Below are 25,884 nucleotides of genomic sequence, written 5' to 3'. Positions count from 1 at the left end.
GCGAAGTAGGAGGAAGTGAAGTAGTAGGAGGACTCCACCACCACCGTCGGTTGGCAAATCCTGCGGGACTGCTCCGACGGACACCTGTAAGCACGCAGACTCCCTGCAGCGCCGGACGTACGGTGCCACGGGCAAGAGTCCGCCGAAAATCGCCGCACAGATCCTGAAGGATCTTCGCGTGCCCGCGTCGAGCCGCTTCTCTTCCTCCGCTACGCGGATCACCGCGCGAGTGCCCCGAGTGCCTGGTGCGCGTGTCGGATTTTTCATTCGCGGCTCGCGATCCGTCGCCGAGACAAACAAAGAGAGAGAGAGAGAGAGAGAGAGAAAGAGAGAGAGAGAGAGAGAGAGATAGAGAGAGAGAGAAAGCTCTGTCTGCGATTTTCGAGCGCGCAGAGATTCGAAGACGCGGCCTCGGAAGAATCCTCGAATCCCGGGGACGTTGCCTCTCGCCGGGACAACGCAGTGCGTCGCAGGATCCTAGAAGATTGCGAGCGCGACTTCGACGCGTACCCACGTGTTCCCCGGTCGCAGAAGCCCGTCGGCGCGGAGTTCTCTTCATCTTCGTCAGCGACCGTCGCTTCTTCGTCGCGGAAGTCGCGGAGATCCATCGGTAGTCGTGACTCGCGGCGAGTTTCGCGCATAAACGGCCCCGGAGTGTGTTTCGTCCTCGTCTTCGTCGGCCGTCACGGCCGACTTTCGGCCGCGGGGATCTGTCATCTGCTTTGTCGCGAATTTGAATATTCGTTTGCAGGCCGCGTCAGCTCGGTGTTAACTTCTCAGACGTTAGCCGCAAGTCACCGCGTGCAATCCGGGGGATTGGCAAACTTCGTGTATCTCGTGTTTCCAATCGTGCGGTAATCAGACTCGCCAGCTAATCAGAAATCCACGTCGATGGGGAGATTCAGTTTCCAGTGGAGTTTTTGCATGCGAGACACCTCTTGAGACGCGCGGCGCGGCACGTCAGCGAAAAAACTGCTCCGTCTTTATCGATTATCCCGATCGCGCGGGAATGAGAGGTTCGCGAGAATATCCGAAAAGTAGACTTGATCAATAATTGAATGCAACGTGTTAAAATACGTATAGTGACATCGATGTAGGGCCGATCACTTCGCGTATGCTCAGGATGTCGCGGGGACGGTAAATCAGGAGAGACGCGCGCTCTTTTCGCGGCGACTACGCGAGGAGATCAAGACAGAGATAGCTCGTCTGAGAGAGCTTCGCTTTCTTCGCGAGCGAGAGGAAAACCCGGCGGCTCTCGGACTGCGCGCGACCACGACGAGGTAGAGAGCGATGGGCACGAGCAAGAGGTGCCGCGTCTTCGCGGAGCGATTCGCGCAGCATCGACGGACGGCCGGCGGTCTCTGAAGGAGATCGTCCGCCGACGGCGGCAAATCGTCTTCGCGGCTTCTGCCTTCCACCCGAACGAGAGCGACGATGTTAACCCTCTAGAATGCGAAACGGGAAATGATGCGGATAAAGAAGCGAAGCGGTGCCGGGCTCTGGCTTCTGCTGCTCGTGCTGTTGGTTCAAGGTGGCGGATGTATCAAATGGCTGTAAGTAATTCCGGTCCACTTTTCCACCGTCCGATCGGCGGTCGCTCGCGACGACGGCATCTCGCTTCGTTTCGCGCGTTTCACGTAACTCCTGCGTGACGTTACGGTAAATCTCCGCGATAGAATCCGCGTTAGCCACGTGGCCGCGACACTCTCGCGGACATTTCGAAATGTCAGTCGGATTAGCGCGACAGAGAGAGAGAGAGAGAGAGAGAGAGAGAGAGAGAGAGAGAGAGAGAGAGAGAGAGAGAGAGAGAGAGCCGAATCGGGGGAGAAACTCGTCCTATTGCGTAAGAATAATCTACAGGCAGTTTTTTTTTTCTTTGAGAAAATACGCGCCGCGATGGCGCCCGTTAGACGCTCGTCTCGTTAGTTGTGGCTTCCTGTAGCATGTGTCGCCATTTCCGTTTTGCTTCTCTGTAATTTCTCTCATCATGGTTGTCAAACGGTATATTAATTTTGGATAGCGATGTCTGATATATTTACTTTCTCTAATAACAATAATAATAAGCCTGACAAGTTTCTCGATAGCAAATCTTGAACATGTGGAAGTTGGAGATACCGATTTTCAACGCAAAATATTCAGACTTCGAGTAGAATTTTTCGAAAGATACAGTTGATTATGGAATTTTGGAGAGATAATTTTTCTTGCATCTTGATATTTTCAGCAATCAATCTCATAAGTACGTGATTACAGCGAGCTGAAAGCTCAAGCGTACACGACATAGTCGGACGTTCCTCAATCATCGAGTCCGAAGAAAGGACGAAAAAAGGAAAGAAAGAAAGAAAGAAAGAAAGAAAGAAAGAGAGAAAGAAAGAAAGAAGAAAAGAAGGAAGGAAGGAAGGAAGAAAGAGAGAAATCGAGCATAGGCATTCGAAAAGTCCCCTGATGATCGAGGAACCCTCGCGGTAACGAGTTCCATTCGCGTTCTCACGTTCGCTCTCGCGGTGGCTTCGAGCGGGTTCGAAGATTAATGTAGGTCCGTTAATGAGAAACAAATAGATTAGCGGCCGAGAGGGAGACAGACGCTCGGCAGCGAGCGAGACGGAGACGCGGCCCATTCTCGATCTCGATCGTTAGTTTCCTCGGATCAAGGAGATCGCATCATCGCGGCGGTGATTTAGGGACGATCCACGGTGCAGTGTAAATTTCCTACTCGAGGAATGAAGACGTCGGAGACCGCTTTATGAGTCGCATAAATAGACAGCGCTCGTTGCCTTTTTACATCCTCTTTATACCTCGACCAATACGTTTCGCGAACGAAGGGGAGCGGACGATCGGCGTCGACGTCGGTTTTAGAAATATGCACCCCACCTTGCGCGCGCGCACGGCCTATTTATCGCTCCGCTCATTTCCCAGCTGCCATTTTTAATTATCGCCGATGACTCGACCGGGGAGACTCGCGACAGCGTCGACTCTTTAGCCGCAAACATTTTAACAGAGAGAGAACTCGGTGAAGTTTCTATCTTCTTCTGCGAGCTTTACACAGCTTCGGATCTTTGGAAGAAGCTTGTGAGAGCTTCTTTTTCAGACGGATCAATCTCTAGATCTGGACTGTTATCGATCATGGACCAAGTGACTGTTAACAGAGAGAAAAAGAGGGAGAGTTTCGACTTTTCCAAGTAAATAAACAAAGCAAACGCGCGGAAGAGACCTCCCCACGTGCGTGCTCTTTTTCACCGCGAGACGTCGTTCTCCGTCTCCCTAGTCTTATTCCTCCGCCACGCTTGAGACTGCATTTCGCCAGCTGCTTCTCGTCGCGAGCACGATTTCTATCAATCATCCCTACGCGCGAGAAAGGGACTTCTCTCTCTCTCCCTCTCTCTCTCTCTCTCTCCCTCTCATCCGGAGTTCGTCGCGAAGACGTCTCTCGTCTTACATTCAAGGCCGTCTTACACAGCAGAGCCGACCGACGTGTCGTGTCGGCCAACGGGAATCTTTCCCGAGGACTCCCCCGGTCTCTGGATACGCGTTAATTGCCGTGCGATTCGCATGGCGAGTTTCATCATAGAAGGCGGCGAAGGAGGGTACGAGGTGAGGCCTACGGGATCCGGGGGTTGGAAAAAGCGGAAACGGAGAGAAGGTTGCGCGGCCGGTGGATGATGAATGGCGGAATGATGGTGCTTTTGCGTGCGAAACCAAAATACGGGGGAGAAATACACGACGGGACGAGACGGGACGAGACGAAGAGGGGAAATGCGAAAGGAGGACGATCGGAGCGCGAGGCACGAAGCTCGCCGAGTGAGAAGGGTGGCGGACGCCGGGGATGGAAGATGATTAGGGGTTGCCCGCGAATCGTGATTTATAAACGGTGCTTTCCAAGAACTCACCTCTCTGTCCCCCCTTCTCCCTCCTCCACGGGAGAGAACGATTCTCGGCCCGCGGCGCGGGCCCGGCGATTCTTTTGTTTATAATTATTATCGCGCCCGACATTGACGGATGATAATCGAAGGGGTGGATGGTGGCGGCGGCGGTGGCGGTGGCAGTCCGAGATCGCGTTCTCGCAAGTTCGCCGGGGCGAAAGCGACCATCACTCCCCGTTGTCTTGAGACTCACCACCGACCAAGGGCAGCGACATGTTCGACGAGGATTTTTCTGCATTAAGGCGCGCCTGCGTATATACGTATATAATCTTCTTTCCGCGCGCAGCGGACTCGTCAAACGAAGAAAAATGACGGCCGCTTCAGAGCGCGCGGCGCGTCTGGTGGGGGAGGTGGAAACTTCGGTGGTGGTTCTTCAAGTCAGCGGTGGTTGAACATTTCAGGAGACTCGGACGCGAACGGATTACCGAATCCGGATATAAATAGATAAACGGAGCTTGACGTTTCTCCTCGGACGCGCTCGCCTCCTTGCCTTGCGCGTCTTCTCGCGCGCCGCGGCCGATATGATTTCCTAATCTTCTCGCGATCGAAGCGGGACGAGAGGAGAGAGGGGAAGAGCGAAGCGAAAAAAGAAGCGAGCGATCCATCCCGAGTCATGTCTGATGGATCCATTAATCGTCCGACCGACCGAGCGATCAGAGGAGATCGTGCATCCAACGATTCCGAGACGACGTCGCCGGGGATAGCGTTCTCGCGAGCGAGCGAGCGGGTCTTCCAGCGGGATCACGATCGGGCGTTTGTTCGCGGATATCGAGGCCAAGGATCGATTTATAATAATTTACGCTGCGCCCTCGACGCGCGAGATCGCTGACCGTAGGTAGTCGCGCTGAATCACACGCGCCCGCTATTTATAAGATCACTCCTCGACGGGACGATCTTTACAATGCGTCGCTCATAAATCACATTCGCATTCCCGCTAACGCGTCGCGGCTAGAGAGCGAGAGCGGGATTACATCGCGCGGCGACGCGGCGGACCTGTGCGCGTAGCCTCGTCCCACGCAACGCGATCTCGAACGGCGTCTCGTTAATCTGTCACTCGGTATACTCCGACGTCAAGAAGATTACATTAAACAAATCGACGTAATTGCGCAGCGAGTTGCTGGATTAATCGACCGAGCGCGCGTCGTCTGCCGTACGTCGTTCGCCGTCGAAGAAAGTGATGAGCATCGATATGATTAATTCGGTCGTTTCGCGACGCGATGTCACCAGACACGGGAGGGAGGGAGGGAAGGTTGTGACGTCCGGAGGAACGACCGATTTTAATCAAATTAATCGGCAGACTGATTATTCTCGCGTTTTCTCCCTTCCTCTCTCTCTCTCTCTCTCTCTCTCTCTCTCCGTCTTTAACCTTGATTATCTCCGAGCAACAGTCACGTGCGTCAGTCTGATTGCAAGATGTCCAATCCGCAGGCGTCTTTTTCCGCAATCGACGGCGCCAGAAATATTTTTACGTCGCCCCGTCGAAAGAGGAAGAATCCCGTCGCGGCGGAGGAAAGAAAGCGAGCGGGAAGGGTTTTGTGAGCGGAGGATACGAATTGGTCACGCTCGAGCGTTGTTCGTGGGTGTTCAGGGTGGTCGAGACGAGTCTCTCAACGGACTCCGTGTTTCCACTCTCTCGTCTTCTCAGATACGCCCCGGGAGAGCGGCTGGGCCGCCTCAGCCTCCCGTGGAATCGTAGGCGCCCGCCTATTATCGGTCTCGTAAAAACTACGCTTTACGATTGCACGAGTCAAAATGAATTTCGAAAGTGCAGCCGGCTACGCGCTCGTGGGCCGCCTCAGGACGCCCTACGCGGCCTTTTTTTTCTTCGTATTATATTCCCCTCCCCCTTTTTCCCTCTCCCCGCCGAGGAAGCCAAGAGATCGCTGTGCATTTTCATAAGAATGTCCCGCCGCGAACGTCCGTGAACTTCCTCCTGACGCAGGAGCCGCGCGGCGACTCGTGCGTGAAACGGCGCGGCCGCTAAACGGAACAGCGATCCGCGATTTTTCATATCCTTTTATCACTGCCGCTAGGAAACGTACGTACGTTCAACTGCGAGCTCACAGCCGGTCATCGTATCACAGGACGATGACGCACGTATCGCGTCGAAAGGATTATTTTCCCACGCCGACTACCATCGATAGTGATCCCCCCTCCCCCCGCCGCCCTCCGCGCGATATCCCGTCTGGAAATAATAAGAAGGGCCGCGTTTCCTAGACGCGAGAGGAATAATGCTTGATAGAGATTGCGCCTCCTGTTCGCGCGGGAGGGCGGCGGAATGCCGGCGGTGAAGCCCCCGACCGGCCGTTTCGAAATCTCGTGAGAAGTGAAACGCGAGAGGCGCAGCATCTCCGCGAGAACGGAGCTTCGGTAGCGATTCCACCCGACATCCCGCGTGCTGGCGTGCTGTACGATATTATGCATAACCTGACGAGGCGTGCACGAGAGAGAGAGAGAGAGAGAGAGAGAGAGAGAGAGAGAGAGAGAGAGAGAGAGTGAGAGAGAGAGAGAGAGAGAGAGAGAGAGAGAGAGAGGGAAGGGAGAAATGTTCGAGCTACCCGAGGCCACGGAGGTAGTTATTAAACAATACAGGCGAACGCGATCGCGAGGTGGCGAACGGCAATCAAAGCGCAAACACCGCCGTGAGCTACCGCCGTGTTGCCGTGGCGCTGCTCATTGTATGCCCCCCGTATAAATTATTAGCCGCGGCACAATGGACAATTTTCATTTCGCGAGGCGCTCTCCGCAAATCATTCGGCGTCGCTTCTATCCGCGAGTCTCTCGTAGATCCTCGTTTAACGAGCCCTTCGTTTCCTTGCCGCCCGCTCGCGAGATGGACGTCCTGCCCGAGGACAAATCGTGTACGCGAGTTCCAGCTCGAGGCGAATCATCGACACTGTTGCTTCTCGACTATTTGCAATTCACCGGCGGTTTGGCGGGCAGCGTTCGCGCTGACTCGTCCTCGCTTTCGGGCCGTCCCGATGTGTCCTCTCGATCCTTTTGCTCCCGACAGTTTCGAATCTCGCTCGCGTCGCGAATCTAACAGCGATTAACATGTGCGCGCGCGCGCACGATCCTCGAAATTGATTGTAAGTGAATCGTCGGATCGCTCCGGGCGTCGTGAGCGGCGTATACGCGATAATTAATCGTCCGATACACGATAGCAAATAGTCGTGCATTCGTCTTGGGAGAGCGGCTCGTAAATTACCGCGGCGATACTTGGCGCGCGCACGCGCGCGCGCGCGAGCGTCGCATTATGCGGCTTACAAAATCGTACAAGCGGTAGAACCGTCACACACGCAGCCGGACGGCCCGCCGGCTGCCGCGTGTGCCAACTGTTCGTTATATTTGATACATAATATTAATATTTCATATTCAATATGTATGATTTTTTATGACCGACGTTTCCGCGTCTGTCGCGCCGTCGCGAGGATTGTCCTTCCGGGCGCGTCGGCCGGCCCCTGCGGGCCTCGACAACGCGCATTCTGCGCGTTAAATTTGTCCGTGCGAGCTGAAGCCGCCGAATGGAAGCCGAATGGAATGATGATTGAACGAAATAGATGATTTAAGATCAGGCGGAGTCACGCTTGGGACGTTTAAATGTCAAGCGTGGCGCGTGAAATATCCCGAAGACAGCGATCGATTTACACCTGAGAATCGAGGAAGCAGCGCATCCTGCAGAAGGTGATGCTATTTTCGGGGGAGGAAGGAGAGATCGCTCTTATAAATATGCCAGATAGTGAGAGAAGCGTGTCGAGAAGTGTCTCTCAGATATCGAACTACCGCGAAGCGTCCCCTCGGCTGAATGTCCACGGAAATCCATTCCTGCGTCCCGCGACTTGCTAAAGTACACATTGCCTAAAGCGCTCTTAAAATCATAATTGGAATCTGGCGCGACGAAAGTGCGTGGTTACGCTTTCTAGCTTCCGACGTGTAAACGTAATCTCTCTCCTGCGCGAGTCCCGCTCGGGAGCCTTTATCTTGACACTCCCCGCTATTACTCTCCCGACGGGCGGATCAAAATGTTATCGTTAGAAAGCACTCTGATTGCAACGGTATCCGTTCGTCGCAAGAGTCTCACGCAGATATTCGATTATCACGCGTGGCGACTCGGTTTCTTGTCCCGGCAGCGATCCCTCCTCTTTTCTCTTCTCGACAGCCGCGCCGGTGAGACGCGTTATCGAGGTAAAACACATGTATAGCCCGGTGTGCCTCGAGGTAATCGCTGCCTGCCAGCTACTTACTCATTTACATAATTATACGTTCGAGCCGCGCTGCAATGTCAGTCACGAGCGACACATTGACACAAAGATTTCCCTCGCGACAAACTCTGCTTCTTTTTCTCGCCGTTGCGCGAAACGCGTATGAGACGTATGAGCGTTTAATTTCCCTGGGAAAACGGCAAACAAACGACCGCGTAATCATAGCGCGCGATATCGTGGCGTTATCGCGCACGATCTAAACGCGATCTATTGCGATCTAATGAGGCCCGATAGCCGTTCAATTAACAGAATCGGCACGAGCGCTGCTCCCTGAACGCTCCGTGAGCCAACGAGGTGGAAGCAAGAGGTGGAAAAAGCGGACAAACGCGCCGTAAATATGTCCGCGCGCGCGCTTAGATTTATACGTAAATCACCGCGAGGGAAGCAAATTCACACGATCGTCGCTGACCACGTCGCTGGTCGAATTCGTTCCAGCCGTCCCGATCGAATCGGTGCATCGCCGCGGTCAATTAAGATATCAAGCCGATAATCAACCCTCGAGAGCCTCGCGCCACCCACGGATCGCGGGCGCCGCGCCGCGGCGTTTGTTATTTCGTCAGCGTGTTGTGCGAGAGCTCCTCGTTAAGCCGCGTCCGATAGCGGATCGGCGGAACTGATCATCGCGGATCACCGCTTTAATGAGCTGATAATTCGGCCCGAGCGTATTTATGGCCGGCGGCACTCGTGATGAATTTCTAGGCCGCGCCGGAGGTTTCTCTCTTTCTTTCTTTCTTTCTCTCTCGCTTTGTCCGACGTGAAAAGGGATCCCGACGAGCGCGTTCCGAAGCCGAGAACTCGCGAGGGTTCCTCGCGCCCTTCATGCGTGCAGCTTTAATGAGCCGTGCGTGCGAAGAACGCGCGCGACCGCGATTCCCTCGTAAAGAAGCGTAATCTTTTACTGCCATCCTTATGGGACGTCCTTTTCCCTTCTCGCGAAGCGCAATGTATCACTTTGTCGAGACCGGAGTCTGTTCTTTGTGGCGGGGCGGGCGAAAAGTCGCGCTGGGGACTTGGGTCTGTAATTTCAATTTGAAATTGCCCGAGACCACGCATCATCGCGCGGTCGTTGTAAATATAGAAATGGAGGACGATGGAAAGAAGAGAGACAGAAGCGAAAGGAAGAAAGTAGACGGAAGAACGATCAAGTTCGGCGGTTCTCGACGAGAGCGGCAAAGGAGAGGCATAGATCTCGCGCGAGGAGTCGCGATCGAGTCGAGTTCAGTGGCTCGCAAGTGCGCGCTCGTGCTTCTCAGCTCGCGCGCGGAAATTAGATTACCGGCTCGGGTCGTAACGTGTCCTGAAATGTCATCGGGACGGATGGAAGTCGCACGCGCGAGCTCGACGCAGAGTGTTGACGACGAGCGGCGGCGCGGCAGCAGCGGCGGCGGCGGCGGCGGCGGCGGTGGCGACGACGGCGGGCGCGGTGGCGACGGTAATAATGAATTAGACGGCCACGGGCTTTTGATAGGGTAATTCCGAGGGTAGGCTCCGTGACACGGGGTTGGCGATCCGGCCATTCCCAGGGTTGTTACGTCTAGACGCGGCGGCCGTGTGCACGAGCCATTCTGACTTTCAGGTGTCCGTAATTATTATCCCCGTTGCTCTCCCTCTCTCTCTCTCTCTCTCTCTCTCTCTCTCTCTCTCTCTCTCTCTCTCTCTCTCTCTCGCTCGCTCGCAGGAGGTGCGCGCGTATTCAAGCCGCGGCGCTTAGAGGCGAGCCCTTTTCAGCCTCGCGCCCTATAATTTTCGAAATTTACCCCCCTGATTTACGGCTCGGGGCTGTACCGGGGTGCTCCCTTCTGTCTCTCTTTCTCCTTGGCGAAGGAATAGCTCGCGGCTGTCGGCCTCACTCGGTGATCGCTCGGAATCGGAGTCTCGCGTACTGACTACTCTCACCACGGAATTTCACGCTCGCGTGTCCCGGGAGCGTTGAAGACCGGGCGGAACGGAACCCTCCTCCGTTCCGAGAGCCACTACTACGCGATCGTCTACTTCGACGGTTGTCGGCGGTCGTTGCTACTTTGTGTCGTAATTCGTGGTACCGCGATCAGCCGATCAGCCGGAGCAGCCGGATGGCTTCGTCGCGTATTCTCGCGATCGCTCATATACATAGGTTTGATCAAAAAGTAACGAGAATTTTGAAATTGCGCGCGGTGTATCTTGTCTTCAATTCAGGTCATTCTTTTTCTGTGTGTTGGTAGCACTGTCAGTGACGTACGTGTCAATTTTCAGGCAGCTGTGACGCTTAGTTTGTGTTTGGCGAGAGAAATGATATACTTCAGTGTGTTTGGCGACTTTTTTTGTGTGGCGAAATCAGTCGGATCAGAGAGCATACCGCTTTGCTTATCCAACAGTTCTTCTCAGCGAAACACAACACCGTTGTGATGCCGCAACCACCTTATTCCCCAGACATGTCCCCCCCCCCCTGTGACTTTTTCCTATCTCCCAAACTCAAAAAGTCACTCAAAGGATAACGCTTTTCAACAATAGATGAGATAAAGGCGAAATCGCAGATCCAGCTCAAGACGATACTTAAAGAGGCGTTCCACCAGTGTTTCTCAAACTGGTAACTACGTTGGCATAAGTGTATAATATCACAGGGGGACTACTTTGAAAGAGATGGGACAAACATTGGAGATTAAATAAATACTTTCCGAGAAAATTATAAAAATTCCGATAAAAAATTCTCGTTACTTTTTGATCAAACCTTGTAGTTGTTTATTGTTTCAACTGTAATTTACGAGGACAATCGCGAGCATTTTGCGTGTCTTCGCACGTGTAAATGGAGAATCTTTTGCGCAGCGGCCTCGGTCGCGCCGGCGACATACACACGTGGACCAGAGAGGCGTGCACCAGCGCGAAGAGCGCGGGTTTGCTGGAGAGGAAGCAGGCTAGGGCTTGCAGAGCCACGCCGGATGTGATGTCCAGTTTGGTGCAAGCCGCCAGAGACACGTCGACGGTGTGCCAACAGGCGTTCCGACATCGCAGGTGGAACTGCAGCAGCATCGAGCGTGCGCCCGACTACACGTCTGAATTGCTCACAGGTTCGTATTTTTCGCGTCCCGTATTTTTCCGTACAAAATGTCGGAGAAAAAGGGACGAAGTAGAAAAACGGAGAATAAGTCGGACACTGAGCGTCACATTTTTCTATGAAAAATCCGCGAGCGCGATGTCAGCGTAATTTTGGGGAAGAGAATGGCGTCTTCCGAATATGAGAGACGCTCAAATACGCAGTAAATTTTGTCGACTATTAAATGTTAATCGTCGAATATTATACGTCGAGATTGAGCAGGTGAATTATTTTTATCCTTTGACCGATTAGACCGCTCCGACGCGTCTCGATCTCGTCAATTATTGCGAGTTGATTTCACCCGCAATAGATTTATGATCGGTGGTATTGCGCGAAGGAACGACGGAGAGATACGAATGTCGATGAAAAGTCCCGCGGGAACGTATCGGGTATCCTTTGAGGAATTCCGGCGTAAATAGGAAGACCTGCCTGCAGACGCGCCTCAATTAGCGATCATTAACAAACCGTGGGTTTCCCTCAGCTTTTATCCTCCTACCTCGTGACCGGCCCTGGTCGGATTAATCGCTCGCGTTTCACGATGATTATATTGTAAATAAAAATGCGCCCGAGATATTCTCCGTTAATGAGAAATCCGAGAAGCGTCGATGAGGAAATACGGCACGGCCACGACCACCAGCGCGGCGTAACCGCGCGTTCACCGCTGTGTATTTTCCGCTCTTCCTCTCTCTCTCTCTCTCTCTCTCTCTCTCTCTCGTACGGCGGCATGATAATCGGCTTTTCTTCAATCATCGTCGATCGACGACGAAGGAGAAAAGTCTGCGATTTTTAGTACGCAAATACGAGCCGGTGGTACGGCTCGTCGCTTTAATTGGCGTACATTGTATGATGAAATATGATACGACGCTGTCGCGGCGCTGCATCGAATACAAGTAGCATTCAACGATCAAATTATACAATGAAAATTAATGTTCGACGAGAGACTGTCGTATCTGCGATCATTTTCGAAGCTTTACGCTATACTGCTAGCGTCTTAATCGATACACTATCGCCTTTCGAAATTGCGAACGTACCGGCCGAAGAGAAAAATTCCAACCAGTAATCGAAAAAAGTATTAATTATTCTACTCCTTGGCTAGCAATTTTTTATTCGATTAAGCAAATTTAAAATTCACTGCAGAACATTTGGACGGACTTCAGCGGACAGTCGAAATTATTTTAGCTTAGCCGCTTAGAGTCGAAATGGCATTTTCTAAACAATTTGTCAACAATGACCACGAGACGATTTCCTCTTCCACCTCGAAAGATATCGAGCAGTAAAAGACAGAAAACCAGTTTTTTATATTCCTATTTCCGGATTAACGTCTCCCTTTGTCGCAGGCACACGGGAGCAAGCCTTCGTCTACGCGATGTCAGCCGCAGCCGCGGTCTGGCGACTCGCGCGAGGATGCGCTCTGGGGAGTCTGGCGGCTTGTTCGTGCGCGACGCCACCGCGAAGAGAGCCGCCGTCACCCTCGGCGCTCATCTCACCCTCGTCCTTCACCACCATGTCTGTCTCCTTCGACACGCTGTCCGCGAGGAATTCCTTCAAGTGGGGAGGCTGCGGGGACGACGTGAGATCCGCCTCGAGGATGGCGAAGCGGTTCCTTCAGGGTGCCACGCCGCCTGGTACCGGCGCGACCGCCAAGTTCATGCACGCGGTCAATATGCACAACAACAGGGCGGGCAGGAGGGTGAGTTGCATCTTCGACGTCGCAGTAAACAGAACAGTAACAGAAGAGTGAGACTGATTTTGCGCTGAAATTCTCATCGTGTGTGCGATTATTATCGGATAGACTCGGGGAATATATCGGGGAAATAAATAATAATGTTAAAAATATTTTATCGAGTACTGAGTACCGTCACAGAGACGATCTTTGATGAGCAGAATTCATGTCCAATGTTTCTTCAGTAAATCTTTGAACGAGACATCTCGCAAAAATCGCGTTTTGCCATTTGATGAAGACGAGTAGGGGAGATGAGGGACAGTTGGGACAATTTCGACGAATTTTTATTTTTCGTAGCCTATGTTTTTCAAAATTTTATGACACCAATAATTGACATTTATTTCTTAGAATATTCTAAAGTAATTTATATATTTTTCAAATGATATATCTTTTTTGATAAGTAAGGAATTAATAAAATTGTAAAGTTAAATTTTGTCTCAGTTCTCCCCCATACCAGGGAGAGATGGGACAGATGGTAGGGAGACTTGGGACACAATAATAAAAGTAACTATAATGTAATTATTAATGCATATTTATTATTTTTGACATTAACTTTCACATTTACGATGGTTAGGCATCATCATAAATTACATATAACTTAAATTAACTTAAACTGAGCTGAAATTAAAAGACCTTTATTACAAGATTTAACATTTTGTAATATATTCTCTCATATTTATAAGAAGATCAAACTGAAATTATTCGAGATGGTCTTAAAAGTAGCACTACAAAAACAAATAATAATTACTCTTTTTTTTCATAAAAACTAGAATCGATTAATATCGAGAACACAAAATAAACATATTATTTTATTAAAAAACAAAATAAAGACATTATAAATTGGTATAGTAGATAATGGTATAGTAGACAAAATTGTGGTAAAGATATTTCGAGGTTAGAAATGTCTCTGTTTGGGGTGTCCCAACCCTCCCTATTTCGAATGTCCCAACTCTCCCTTACCGTCCTTTTTATATTAAAACGGTTGCAAAAGAATTTAGGTTAAATATTCAGGCTATATTATAATTGCATTGCAAAGCTTAAGAACTACATATTAGAATGTGTTGAATGAAATTCTGATAAAATGCAACTATCAAAAGAGATATCACAAATATTAAACAAGGAAAATAATTACTTTTGATAGTAAAAAATGATTTTACTTACCTTTAATTAAAACTAAGCGTTTTATAACCTGCTTGACGAAATATTCATATACCTTGCATAGGAGAGCATCAACTGTGTTTTGGTCGAAAGTTTATTACCAACTGTTATAAAGAAAATAACACTGTCCCAACTCTTCCTCATCTCCCCTACAGCTATATTCTACCTGCCTTCCTTGACACGAGTACAGGGCGTTAATTATAATTGATACTTCGTACGGCTACTCGACAGGCAGTCGAGCAATCCTTGAGCTTGGAGTGCAAATGTCACGGGGTGTCGGGATCCTGCAGCGTGCGTACCTGTTGGCGCGGTCTCGGCGCAACCGGGCCGTCCGCCGCCGGAAGTCGTTTGCTCCGCAGATACGCCACCGCGGCTGAGGTCAGACCGCGTTCCGGCGGCAGGCTACCGCCTCTGTATCATCATGATAACCTGCTGTTCACCACCAAGAGCCCGGATTACTGTCTGCCGGACAAGAAGAGGGGTAGCCTCGGCACGATCGGCAGGTGAGACCCGGAGCGGTGTTTTTTCCAGCGATCGATCGCCCGATGTGTCACGGAACACACTGGAGTTTGTTGCGTATCTAAGTACGCAGGGACAATGCCTATAAATTATACGACTGTTCTCTTTCGTTTCGAGGATAAATGACGTACGAAGAGAGTGCTTAGAGGCTGGAGTATAGACAACCTCAACGACTGTACAGGTCAACGAGCAAAAAGCGATGTTAGCGAGTTCGTTCACGGCGAATGTTGCCCCTCTCTCGTCCGTTAACGAGAGTAAAACAACGAAGACGATGAGAGGAAGGCGGTATGGCCGCTCGGTAAAATGCGAAGGGAGGACGAGCCGAGAGCTTTTTTCGGTAGCCGCGGGGCCGAGGATGCCCTTTCTTCTTCGGCCACGGTGATTATCATCGCGCCTTGCGATTCTCGCGATAGCTCGTTAACTTCCCTCGAGGTTCCCGCGAGTCCCCCGGCGAGACTCGCGCTGAGAACGTGGTCCGCCGCCGCCGGAGGGTAGCGAAAGTTCGGCCGGAACGAACGGTCTCACGCGGACGTGTTGTTTACGAGTCTGACGTTTCGGACCCGGGCTTCTCCTCGCGGTTTTTCGCGAATAATTCCGCTGGCGGAAACCTCCGTCGCCAGCTCTGCGAACGCTAAAACGCGCCCGGCTAATAGCGGCCTCGCGCGCGCGATTTTATCGCACGCACTTTCCCAGCTTGCAGCGCCGGGTTATGGGCCGGCGGTGTGTGAAAGTGCGATGAAAAACCATTAGCACCGCCATTAATGCGGCTTTTACGAGGCACCTGGTCATTGCTGACCAGCGGCAGCAGTTCGTTTTTTAGCTCTCGCCCGCCGCCCGTCCTCCAGCGAGCAATCGAAGCGCCCCGACGACGATCGTTATTTCGAAACAGCGCCGCTAATGAAGTCCCTCCAGGTGTCATCCTGCGACCCGCGGTTTTTGTAAACCGCGTCATCGGTCAGTTCGCACCGCGATGGCTCTCGACAGCGAGGCGCGAATTCCATCCCGTCTCTCGTATCCAACGAAAGAACATCCTCGATGGGATAAAATCGCGTATAAAGTAATGAAACACTTCATTGTTTGCCAACGTTTGTTGCTCGGTGCACGCTTCGAACGTGAGCGACAATCTCTTTTTAATCGCGCGGAATTAGTCAGCGCTCCGGTCCGCTCGTCTCCCGATCAAAGGATCTCTTACTCGTCCTCTTCACTCGCGCGCCGATTTTATTACCCCCGATCACTCTAAATATTACCGCTAATCCTCTTACGACGTTCATAATTTAGGATTAAATTTCAGTCGCTCCCTGGCAAATTTGTTGGCGGCTCGGGGCTCGCGCTTTCCCGTCCGCTTTGTAATCAAGCGCGATCGTTTGCCTCCGCTTTCAATTCGATCCCGCGTCGGCCGATCACGTCCCGTCGCTCCCGTGGCTCTTCCTTTTCTCGTCCGTCCTGCCGGCCGGAGGCGTCGCGAGTTCTCTATCAGGTGCTAATAAAATACTCGCTCTCTATCCTGCCTCTTTCTTGTCGTCTCCGGGCGACGGGACGCCTAGCCACACGCAACGAATTCCTCCGCTCCGATCTCGGTTATCTTCGGCACGGCCAGATAGCCGGTTTATTTATGCGACCGCGCTGGTAATTACGCGCGGGGCGAGAATGAGAGAGGACTTCCCCCGGAGATATGGGCAGTTCCTCCGCCTCCGCCGCCTCCTCGGCGGAGAGACGACGTTCGGCCGAACCTGTTCTCGAAACCGAATGAACACGCTGTTTTACGACGGCCGGACTGCTCGGCCGGATACCGTTACGACTGCCCATTCACAGTCTTGTTTCCGTTTTTTCCGTCGCCGCCACTACCTCGTCCGCGAGAGGTGCTAACTCTAATTTCGCAGCGTGCAGTTTCTCGCGCGCGGATTCTCCAGCGCTCGCTCGCGCTACCGTCTCCTCTTAACGACCATACTTTACGGTCTTCTGAAGAGCACTTGCGCCACGGGATGTCCGAGACGAAAGACGCGCGTCATTCTCCGCTCATGGGCTCTTTAATAGACACGCGGCGAATTTAGCCGTTAATTCATCGACACTTCGTTCCTCTCGGTCTTAACGATGGGCGATCGAGGAGAAGACCTCGGCCGAAGTCCTCAATCTGGCTCCGAGGATATTTCCATGAATTATTCCAGTCGATATGGGGCCGATCGTCGGGGGCGGGGCGGGGGGGGAGGGGTTGGAATTTCCACGTTCCTCATGAGCATTAAAGCGTGTGGAACTCGCCGAAATTAGACCCGGTTTCCGGTCCCTGCGGAGTCACTCCGCGAGAGCCACGAGGCGCTAATTCATTCGAGCGGAAGGGCGGGCGCGAAAGAAAGGCGCGAGCTCACATCCGGCGTCGCGGCGGCGGTTGGAGAATCCGGCCGCAGGGGCGGCTTATTGCGGACGGTGATTGCATTCGCTACGGATTTTCCGGCGGCGCAGAAGGTGGTCTCCTCGCCGTCCCCCCCCGTCGTCGGATTATCCACGCCTCGCTCTCCGCGACTGAATTAACATCACCCACGGCATTCCGGGGAGATGATGACTCGTTCGGCGAGGTCGCAGGCGCAGCGCTGGAGCCTTTGTCTCGTCCGCTTCGCTCCATAAATCGCGCAGTACTTATTCCGTCTGTGTGGTCGCACTTCTCTTCTGTCGCCCTCCTCTCTCGCGGAAGACACGCGTCAAGACGCCCGTGTAAATTACGATCTATCGAAGGTATCGCAGCTCTGGACCGCCATACACGCGCGATGATTCATATTTCAAGCGTGTACTTAGCGTTAAGTATGTGTGTCCGATTCCCCTCCCCCCTCCCCCCCGGACTCGCGGGCGTCAGCTGTTGGAGATTTTCGCAAGTAAAAGTTTCCCAGGATTTTCTTAAATACGACATGGATCCTGACACGACGATTGCGATTGGAAATCTCATCCCCATTTAAAACACGAGTTCTCTGCTCAGGATTGTAGAAACTCGCGCTCTCTTCCAGTTGTTTACCGAATAGGAAATAGCTGATAAATAGAAATAGTCGATTTATCGAATAGGAACTTTCATTCTCACGAATTATTGCATTCGTCAGAACAAAAAGTCCAGATAAAGAATCCCGATGTAAAATAAATGCCGGGGGAAATCCCAGAACGACTTTGGGCTTCCCACTTCTGGAATCGCGTATTTGAAACTCCGTGTGTAGACTCTAGGAAATCAATCTCGATTCCGTGAGTGGATCCCGAGACATTTTCTACGCCCCGAGCGAACACGCCGCTTCGGCTAACGAGACGAAATAGCCTTTTCGCTTTTTGACGACGAAGTCCTCCGTCATCACATCGGTCCTCGGGAGTCCTCGGCCGACTCCTGAGTCATCGGCGATGTTTGATTCATTAGGGAACAAGCCGACTCTCCGCTCGTCCGCATCGCTCGATATATCTCGGCGTATCTAGTCCGGATATTGGTTTCTTTGAGCAAACACGATTTCACGCGTCGTCGTCGGTGTCGCCGGCGAGATTTATCATCTGTTTCCACGCGTGCGAGAAGATTTCTCGTTCGACGGGACGACACACGAGCGAAACGTCGTCGTCGTCGTCTTCGTCCTCGTAAACACGACGTCCATCGAAGGCGGACGCTCATGAGCGAGCTGATCCGACGTTTGTATTTCGGACACGCCGATATTTCATTCACCGCGACTAATATATGGTGTCGGGTTTCCATGGGCAGCATCGACTCGCCTCGCCGGTTTACGGCTTACAACCCAATAATTACAAGCCCGCGTATAATTATACAAAGTGGGCGTGGTGAATGTTTATTGGCGCCTTGGACCGTTTCGCGCGCGGAAAGGCCTCCGCGGGATCCTTTTTTCTTGACACCGCGCGCTGTCCGAGCGCGAGATAGTAGCCGTTCGTGGAAAGCGGTATATCTTCACGACGTCGGATGGACATGATGCGAATCGATTAATAACGGAGCCCAAGGAGGCTCGACGGAGCGCGCAACCGCCGCGCCGCGCACTCAGCGCTTCGACGAGATTATCGAAAGGATTCAACTCGACGGCTCTCTCTCTCTCCCCCCCGCCTACCTGAATCGTTTTTTTCTTTTTCTTTCTTGGTCGTTGTAAATAATCTCCAGCGGACCATTATGGGCTGTAACGTGCGGCTAATATTATTTACGGATACGCTAACGCGCGCGGCTATCCTCGAATAGAGAGCGGGAGCCCGCGGGGAGATAGCGCGGTTTAATTACGGCGAGCATGAAGCTTAACGTGCCCGTAATATCCAGCGGTCTCGATTGCGTAATCGGAACGATCGTGTAAATGATAAACAAGTTAGTCAATTAACGCTGCGAAACATGTCCGGTAGCGATAGAAGAAGTTTCGGTCGGCTCTGTAATTCTAGCGGGATTCCTGATTTTTACACGATGCAAATTCCTCCTTCGCATCCGTAACGACGCGACATCTGCATCAGAATTCGGCCTCTCCGGGCAATATTTTATAAAAAATCTCCAAAATAAGGATAAAATAAGGCCCGCAAAATGCAATTCTCCTCAACCTCCTTCTGCCTCTTGGTTTTTCCTCCTGCATCGCTGTTCTCTATTTGATATTTAATTTTAGCAGTTTCAAATATCACGATGACTACAAGTACCAAAAGAGAAAAAAAATCTCCGCAGGCAATGCAACGGCAGCAGTTCCGGCTACGAGGGCTGCGAGTACCTCTGCTGCGGCCGAGGACACGTCACCAGGACCGAGGAGATCCTGGAGCGGTGCGACTGCAAGTACTTCAGCTGCTGCTATGTGAAGTGCAAGACGTGCCGGAGGATCGTAAAGACGTACGAGTGCAATTGAGGATGCGACGCGGCCGGTTGCAGGTCGACTAGTGTGCGAGCGACGAAGCTGAAACGATTTTAATTCTCTCGAGAGCGGAGGAGAGAGAAAAAGGAGAGGCGGGGCGAGATAACGCAATGCGTGGAATTGAATCCGCCGGACGATCAAAGCTGATCCGATCTGAGACGAACTCGAGAACTAAACGAGAATATTTCTACTCGCAAGTCCTCGCGAGCGAGCGAACGAGCGAGAATCGCGCACTCCGCGGCGGAAATCGTGGGAGAAAAATCCGCGCGCGCGCGCTCATGTGAAAGCGCTAATTATTTAGACGATATAAATTATTCACCGTGAATGTGTGTCGAGTCTGTGTGTGAGCTATAACACGTGGCAGTACGTAATAGAGGAGTTATTTATATCGTGCTATTGCTATTTATTCAACGTGTGTGTCGTGGCAAAGCCGTACGTCGCCCGTGCGTCGCGGACGACGGTAATCCGTTTCGCCTCTCGATAATCGCGGAATTAATGTAAATTGCGTCGCGAAGGGACCGCCGTTCCCCGAGCGTTAGCGTCGCTACTTCAAGTGTAGATCAGAGCGATGTACATAGATTGCTCAACTTCGAGAGAAAGGGCGAGAGAGAGAGAGAGAGAGAGAGAGAGAGAGAGAGAGAGAGAGAGAGAGAGAGAGAGAGAGAGAGAGAGAGAGAGAGAGAGAGAGAGAGAGAGAGAGAGAGAGAGAGAGAGAAGGGGGCAAAGAGAGATGTAACATTACATTCTGCAAATACACATCGGCTTGGAAATGGCAGCCCCCGTTCGACCGTTTCCCCGATCCCGCCGAGCGAAAATCGCAACCCGCACGATCGCATTTACAATTTAATGCCAGCTGTTCGTGCGCGGACGCACGGCCGGGCTTAATTTCCAGAGTGAAATCTCGCGCGCGTATGAATAATTCAACGGGCCGCGCGACGCGAATAGAATGTCGCGAATTCATCGCCGTAAATAATCTTATAGGCGCGATTCGGAAAATTTATCGCCTACCTATCTACCAAAGGCGAGATTTGCACGCGCCTCGGCTCGGAGCTTGATTTTTCTTTTTTTCTTTTTTTCATAAAAGCGCGCCCGGACGCGCCGTCGCGGACGTCGTGGAGTCGCGATTGCACACTCGCGTGTCTAAAGTACATACTAGCAGAGAATCCGGATGTGGGACATTGATAGAGTCGTGTGTAATTACCATGAGAAAATTATTGGACGCCATGGGAATCGCGAGATACGTTCGTGACGACCGCTGACGCGTTTCACTTCTCCTTCGGCGCGAGCTGCGCTTCCACGTTTTCGCCCCGCTCCGTCGCGTTCGCTTCGGCCGTTATGTCCAGGTCCTTTACGAACTCGCACCAGTTTATTCCAGCTCCGCAGTCCGGCTCCTTCTCGGACGCCCACCAAAGCGCCGTCTGCGACAAGCAAATGATCTGTCAGTCAAGAGTAAAGTCTGACGGATCGGCTGAGGCCGAAAAACGGAGGGAGTTCCCTCTCAAAATGAACGTACGGTGTTTCTTATTTAGAATTAGCTGAGGAGAATTTTTGTATTTTCTTCTTCCCTTTCTTTATCCATATATCGAAAATGTATATTTGTAATTTCATTGGCGATATTTATATAAATGCTAGATTATAATAGCAAATAGTAAGCGACTAAATAAATCTACTTACCTTTATATTTACGGGCGCGATTAGCGGTAGAGGATTGACCTTCACGTTCATGAATTGCAGCAGGTCGTTGTAATCGAGCTTGCTGTCTTCAGCTTTGCGTAAACTGACGGGATGTTACGTTACGTTAATCGTCAAGTGCAGTCAATGTGCAAAATAAATCCAATCGATCTTCAGCCACGGATTCGTTCCAACTTACTGGTCCAACATCGAATTCAATAATTCCACGTCGACGGGAATCCTGCAGCCGCGCAGGATCGTGTACAAGGATTCGCGCCGCAGGTACCCTGTTCTGTCTCTGTCCCAGTGATGTAAATTCTCTCGCAAGCGATCGAGATCGTTCCACAGGAACCGCTCCAGTTCCGTGTGCAGCAAATTTCTGGGGAAACGCAACCGATCGTTTTATTTCTCTTTCAACGCGCTGATGACTTTCTTTACATTCGCAAGAGCTTTACGAGTTCTTTGTTTAATTTATCTCAGCAGGGAGAAAATTCGCTCACCTCACGTATTCTCTCGTTCGATGTTCTATCCTCTCGCGGGACGAATAATACCGTGCAATCGTGATCATTTCGTGTTCCGTTATCTTGTCACCCATAAATTGGCTCATCGCTTCCCTAAAAGTATAAATTCATATGGCGCGAAATAAGATACGATACGGGTTGATATGAGTTGCTTCATACGCACTTAAACTTGCTGTATTCCAACACTCGAGCGTCGTCCTTCGTATCTTTAGGCAGGGCGTACGTCTGAATGAATTCGTCGTAGACCGGCTCTAAAGCCCCTTTCAGTTTCTCCATTATCAGTTTTCGATTCGCTCTGAGGAACTGCGACGAGGAGGACATTATTTTTTTTTTTAACAACATGTCGTGTGTGACAAACTTGAAGCAAGCTTCGAAAAAATAATTCGAGAAAATAATTTCGCTGTACGTAGAGCAAAACGCAAAAACGTTTCAACGAACCTTGTCGCAGTGTAATTCCATGTAACGGAGGGCGTAAATATCCGCGGACGTAATTTTGAAATGAAAGTTGGACAAGTTTACGCACGCGCCTACATAAAAATCTTGCGGTTTGTAATATTCCGGTTTCTTGCTCGTGAGGATATCTTGACCTGGCAGCATTACCGGCATTCGCTTTTGGAACGGAGACCTGAGAAAGCCTAAGGATGAAACAATTCAATTTTGCAAAGTTCTGATGTCGTCTCAATATTTTCTTCGTAATTTTTTTCTTGTTCATTCATTAACATCTTTTTCGGGTATAAAAATTAAATAAATATTCGAGTATAGTAATTAAATAAAAATTAAAAGTCTAGCATTTGGATATCTTGTTTTAAACGTCGCCTCAGAATATGAAACGAGCCTCTTGCACGACAAATCTTTTAACTCGAAGATGATCGTCGATACCTGAGTTTCGTTTAGCCAATTCGAAAATGGATATCGTATCGTCCACGAGGAACACTCTTATGATAAATTGTCTCTCTTCGTTAGCCGGAATCTTCGATATCATTCTCGCCCGGAATCTCAAAACGTGGCTGTTGAAACCTTGCCTGGAATAATAAAAAGAAAGTAGAATCAAACGAGAGAAGCAATTACTTTTTATACGCATTTCCCGCGGCGACTCACTTGTCGTGATGAATAAACTTGATGAAATCCGACCTGGGTGCTTTCGGTATCATCATGAAGCAATTTCCGAGAGAGTCCTCGTAGGACCCGAAGCCGTTGTAAGGTGGTACATATTTCTCGACATTCTGACGAAATTCACCGTCTCTTCCAGGTCGCAGCAAAGGCGTAAAATCGTTTAAACCGTATTTCGTCCTGCGAGCAAAATAAAAGATCGAGATTAAATTTGAAAGGTGAAAGCTCGATTCGTAAGGACACGAGATTTCGGTGACTTCACCGGTAATACTCCTTCGTGAAGGCGTCCATGTCGGTAATGACGACCTTCCTGCCGAAAACGTCGATCTCTGCCCCGATATACAATTCCTTATCTTTGTAATAACCGCGTGGCATCCTACCGGTCTCCAAAGGATCCGCTATGTAATAGCTCCGCGCTCCATTTTCGCCCAAGACATTCAGAACCGTGAAAGGTTCCTCCGCGCCGAACGGTTGCAGTTCAGTGAAAAACTGCAGCGCAGATTGACAAAATATGATGTATTGAAGAGAAAGTATCCGTAACGCGGAATATCAGAAATTTTGCAGGTGATATCGTATACTTTCGGTATTTTCATCCTCTTGACGAGCATAGGCCCCGAATCACGGCCCGCGTTCTGTCCCACGTTCTCCTTGACGTCCATCGTGTTATCAGCGAGATAATAATGCAGCTCGAGATCATGGACGATCCCGTGGAGGTTCTCGGTGTCGTCCCAGTAGCCGTAAAATCGCAGCACCTGTCTGTCGTACTTTAAAAAGCTACCGAGGGTGTCTGTCGGGCGACTGGGCTTCTTCGGGAAGACCTCCTGCGCAGACGAGCAAGCGGCATAAGGCTACAAATCCGACAGATATTTGCTCCTCGAGTACCGGTGAGATACAGTCATGAGCTCGTCAAAAATATCCGAGCACGGTAGCAGATCCGACACTTACAAATTTTTGAGTTTCGGGAACAAGATCCTTCGGTGGATCGATGGGGTCGGGCACCGGGATCCCCATGCGATTAAGAAATTGCCTCGTAAACTTATCGCAGTCTATGATTTTGTACACGCGCCCGTAGATCTCGGGCTCTTTGCCAATATTCAAGTCGAGCACGTCGTAGTATCTGTACTTCACTGGATCGGGTATCGGTATCCTCTGACGTCTGACCAAGACTCCTTGACGTAAGGAACAAAATTATTACTACCATTATTCGCAATGTACATTGCGTTACACAAAAGAAATTATAAATATCCTCTTTCCTCGTTTACGTTGGTTTCAGGGGCGGGACGAGAGATGCGGAGATACAAAAGCGCGAAAATCAATCGCGCGATACAAAAGCCCGTGAGAAGAGACGTCCCGTCTCATTAAACGAGAACGCAAAAGAGTAGGAGAATTGTAAGAAAGAGATGCACCCTTGAACCTTGCTCAAGTCCACTATTGTCCACTGCCGGCTCCACGATTTTCATCGTCCCGTCCTCTAGGAAAAAACTGATTTTCACCAAACGGACCTGATGGATCACCTTCCATTTGTCTTGCACGACTTCTTGGAAATACGCTTTGAACATGAGTCTCTAGAAACGTAATTATGAGCGAATAAGTATGTACGAATTGAGACCAACTCATATTAGCTCCCTAACTTTTTCCTTCTTCCTTAAGTAGAATACGCTGATATTATATTATTTTACACGCATATAGAAAATTAATAATCGTTGGCTATGTGTAATTATAGTCGCGATAGAGTACGCGCGTTAAACAAGAAAATCGCGTGCTGCTTGTGAAGCGGCACGATTTAAAATCTCATTTTAATGAAACCCATATTTACTGTCTATCATACTTGGCCGTCATACGCGAGCCACGAAGGAATTTCTTGCACCTCCCCGGGGGGATACATGGACGGGTAACGGCTGCGAGCGGTCGTGTCCGCCTTCTCGGATAAGTAATAAACTCCATCGTGTATCTTGGTGAAGTGCTGGCTTCTGTGAAATTTGGTTCTACCGAGCTGCAACGCACACACACACACACACACATATACATACATATACAGCTGTGATACAAATCTTTCCCCGTCGTGAGCTCGCGACTATTTTCTCGACATTTATGGACAGACTATACTTTGCAATGCATTCTGCCTCGCGAGTATGATATCATCGACGTGACGTTCCGATGATTACGCACTTGATACATGTGTCGTAAAAGCATACTCACGTTCTTGTCAAAGTTAAAACCTGGAAGACAAGGTAACGTCGACGTTTGCTGCATACCGATAAAAATTCTATCAATTCGCGGCGAAATTATCGCGTTAAATTCATTAGAAACGGCAGTAAGGCGTAAGATTTATATAAAAGCTTCTCCGTACGCGACGAAAGAGTGTCAACGATAAGGAGTACCATGTGTAGCCAACATTTAGTTTCCTTGGTGATCGTTGGATCTATAAGGTAATAGCGAGACGCAGAGACAGCGAGCAACGATCCATCGCGGAAAACGAAATGGACGCTGGCTTATTGTTCAATTATTGACGTATATTTAATTAATTGATTGGGACGTATTTTATATGAATCGCAATATGATGGGGCTGTACTGGGCGGATCATTGCGATGTGTGTGTATGCGTGTATGTGTTTATGCGATATATGTGCATACACTCCTTTGGAAATAATCTATAATTATTATTTATAATATCACAACCGGGACTTAATTATTCGGTTAGTAATGACAATGCGTATAATATTTATTGTTCTCAACAGTTTGTGACATTGCTGACAGTGTTGTGCGTCACAGAATATAGGTGTACATAGATGTACGTTTATATATGTATATGTGTAATATAGCAAAAACTTCGATATAAATATAACGCGTGTATATATATTAATTTGATTTCACTAATTATGCTGTATTAAAACTATACAAACGTATGCCGCGTTGCGATTTCTTCGAAAAGAGAGATATATATCCTATAAAATATAAAACATGTATATATATATATATATATATGTATAGAGATTGGTAATCACCCATTTAATCGCTTGTGCAATTGATAAATGCATTATTCGATTCCGTTAGCGACAAAGCAGTGTCAAAGCACGGTAAAAAGAGAAAATAATA

General features: G+C 50.2%; 2 protein-coding genes across 2 annotated transcripts; one reads left to right on the top strand and one right to left on the bottom strand.

Moving 5' to 3' along the window:
* On the top strand, positions 1-20,125 carry LOC105180551 (protein Wnt-11b-1). The gene is made up of 5 exons (XM_011136692.3): positions 1-1,553; positions 10,982-11,223; positions 12,587-12,939; positions 14,362-14,633; positions 19,307-20,125. The coding sequence occupies exons 1-5, from the start codon at positions 1,465-1,467 to the stop codon at positions 19,479-19,481; spliced, it is 1,131 nt and encodes a 376-aa protein (XP_011134994.1). The 5' UTR covers positions 1-1,464; the 3' UTR covers positions 19,482-20,125.
* On the bottom strand, positions 19,398-25,365 carry LOC105180559 (EF-hand domain-containing family member C2). Its single transcript, XM_011136703.3, has 15 exons — positions 24,989-25,365; positions 24,618-24,782; positions 24,204-24,354; positions 23,735-23,958; positions 23,368-23,610; positions 23,052-23,278; positions 22,778-22,969; positions 22,559-22,701; positions 22,118-22,314; positions 21,843-21,982; positions 21,659-21,772; positions 21,358-21,537; positions 21,162-21,264; positions 20,689-20,905; positions 19,398-19,529 (listed from the first exon to the last, which is right to left on the bottom strand). The coding sequence occupies exons 1-14, from the start codon at positions 25,040-25,042 to the stop codon at positions 20,753-20,755; spliced, it is 2,286 nt and encodes a 761-aa protein (XP_011135005.1). The 5' UTR covers positions 25,043-25,365; the 3' UTR covers positions 19,398-19,529; positions 20,689-20,752.
* Positions 25,366-25,884: the final 519 nt, after the last annotated feature.

The sequence above is a fragment of the Harpegnathos saltator genome, unplaced genomic scaffold (genome assembly GCF_003227715.2).
Source record: "Harpegnathos saltator strain DR-91 unplaced genomic scaffold, Hsal_v8.6 scaffold140, whole genome shotgun sequence".
NCBI classification, from domain to species: Eukaryota; Metazoa; Arthropoda; class Insecta; order Hymenoptera; family Formicidae; genus Harpegnathos; species Harpegnathos saltator.
Note: the sequence above shows the minus strand (reverse complement) of the source record. Positions and strands in the feature narration are given on the sequence as shown.

Bases quoted from the DNA above. Each gene is read 5' to 3' on its own strand.
- LOC105180559 (XM_011136703.3), bottom strand. From the start codon at position 25,042: ATGCAGCAAACGTCGACGTTACCTTGTCTTCCAGGTTTTAACTTTGAC. The intron at 24,783-24,988 runs GTGAGTATGCTT...TGTGCGTTGCAG, and splicing joins GTTTTAACTTTGACAAGAAC to CTCGGTAGAACCAAATTTCA. The intron at 22,702-22,777 runs GTGAGTCGCCGC...TTATTATTCCAG, and splicing joins AAGTTTATTCATCACGACAA to GCAAGGTTTCAACAGCCACG.
- LOC105180551 (XM_011136692.3), top strand. From the start codon at position 1,465: ATGATGCGGATAAAGAAGCGAAGCGGTGCCGGGCTCTGGCTTCTGCTG. The intron at 1,554-10,981 runs GTAAGTAATTCC...TCTTTTGCGCAG, and splicing joins GGCGGATGTATCAAATGGCT to CGGCCTCGGTCGCGCCGGCG. The intron at 14,634-19,306 runs GTGAGACCCGGA...AAATCTCCGCAG, and splicing joins AGCCTCGGCACGATCGGCAG to GCAATGCAACGGCAGCAGTT.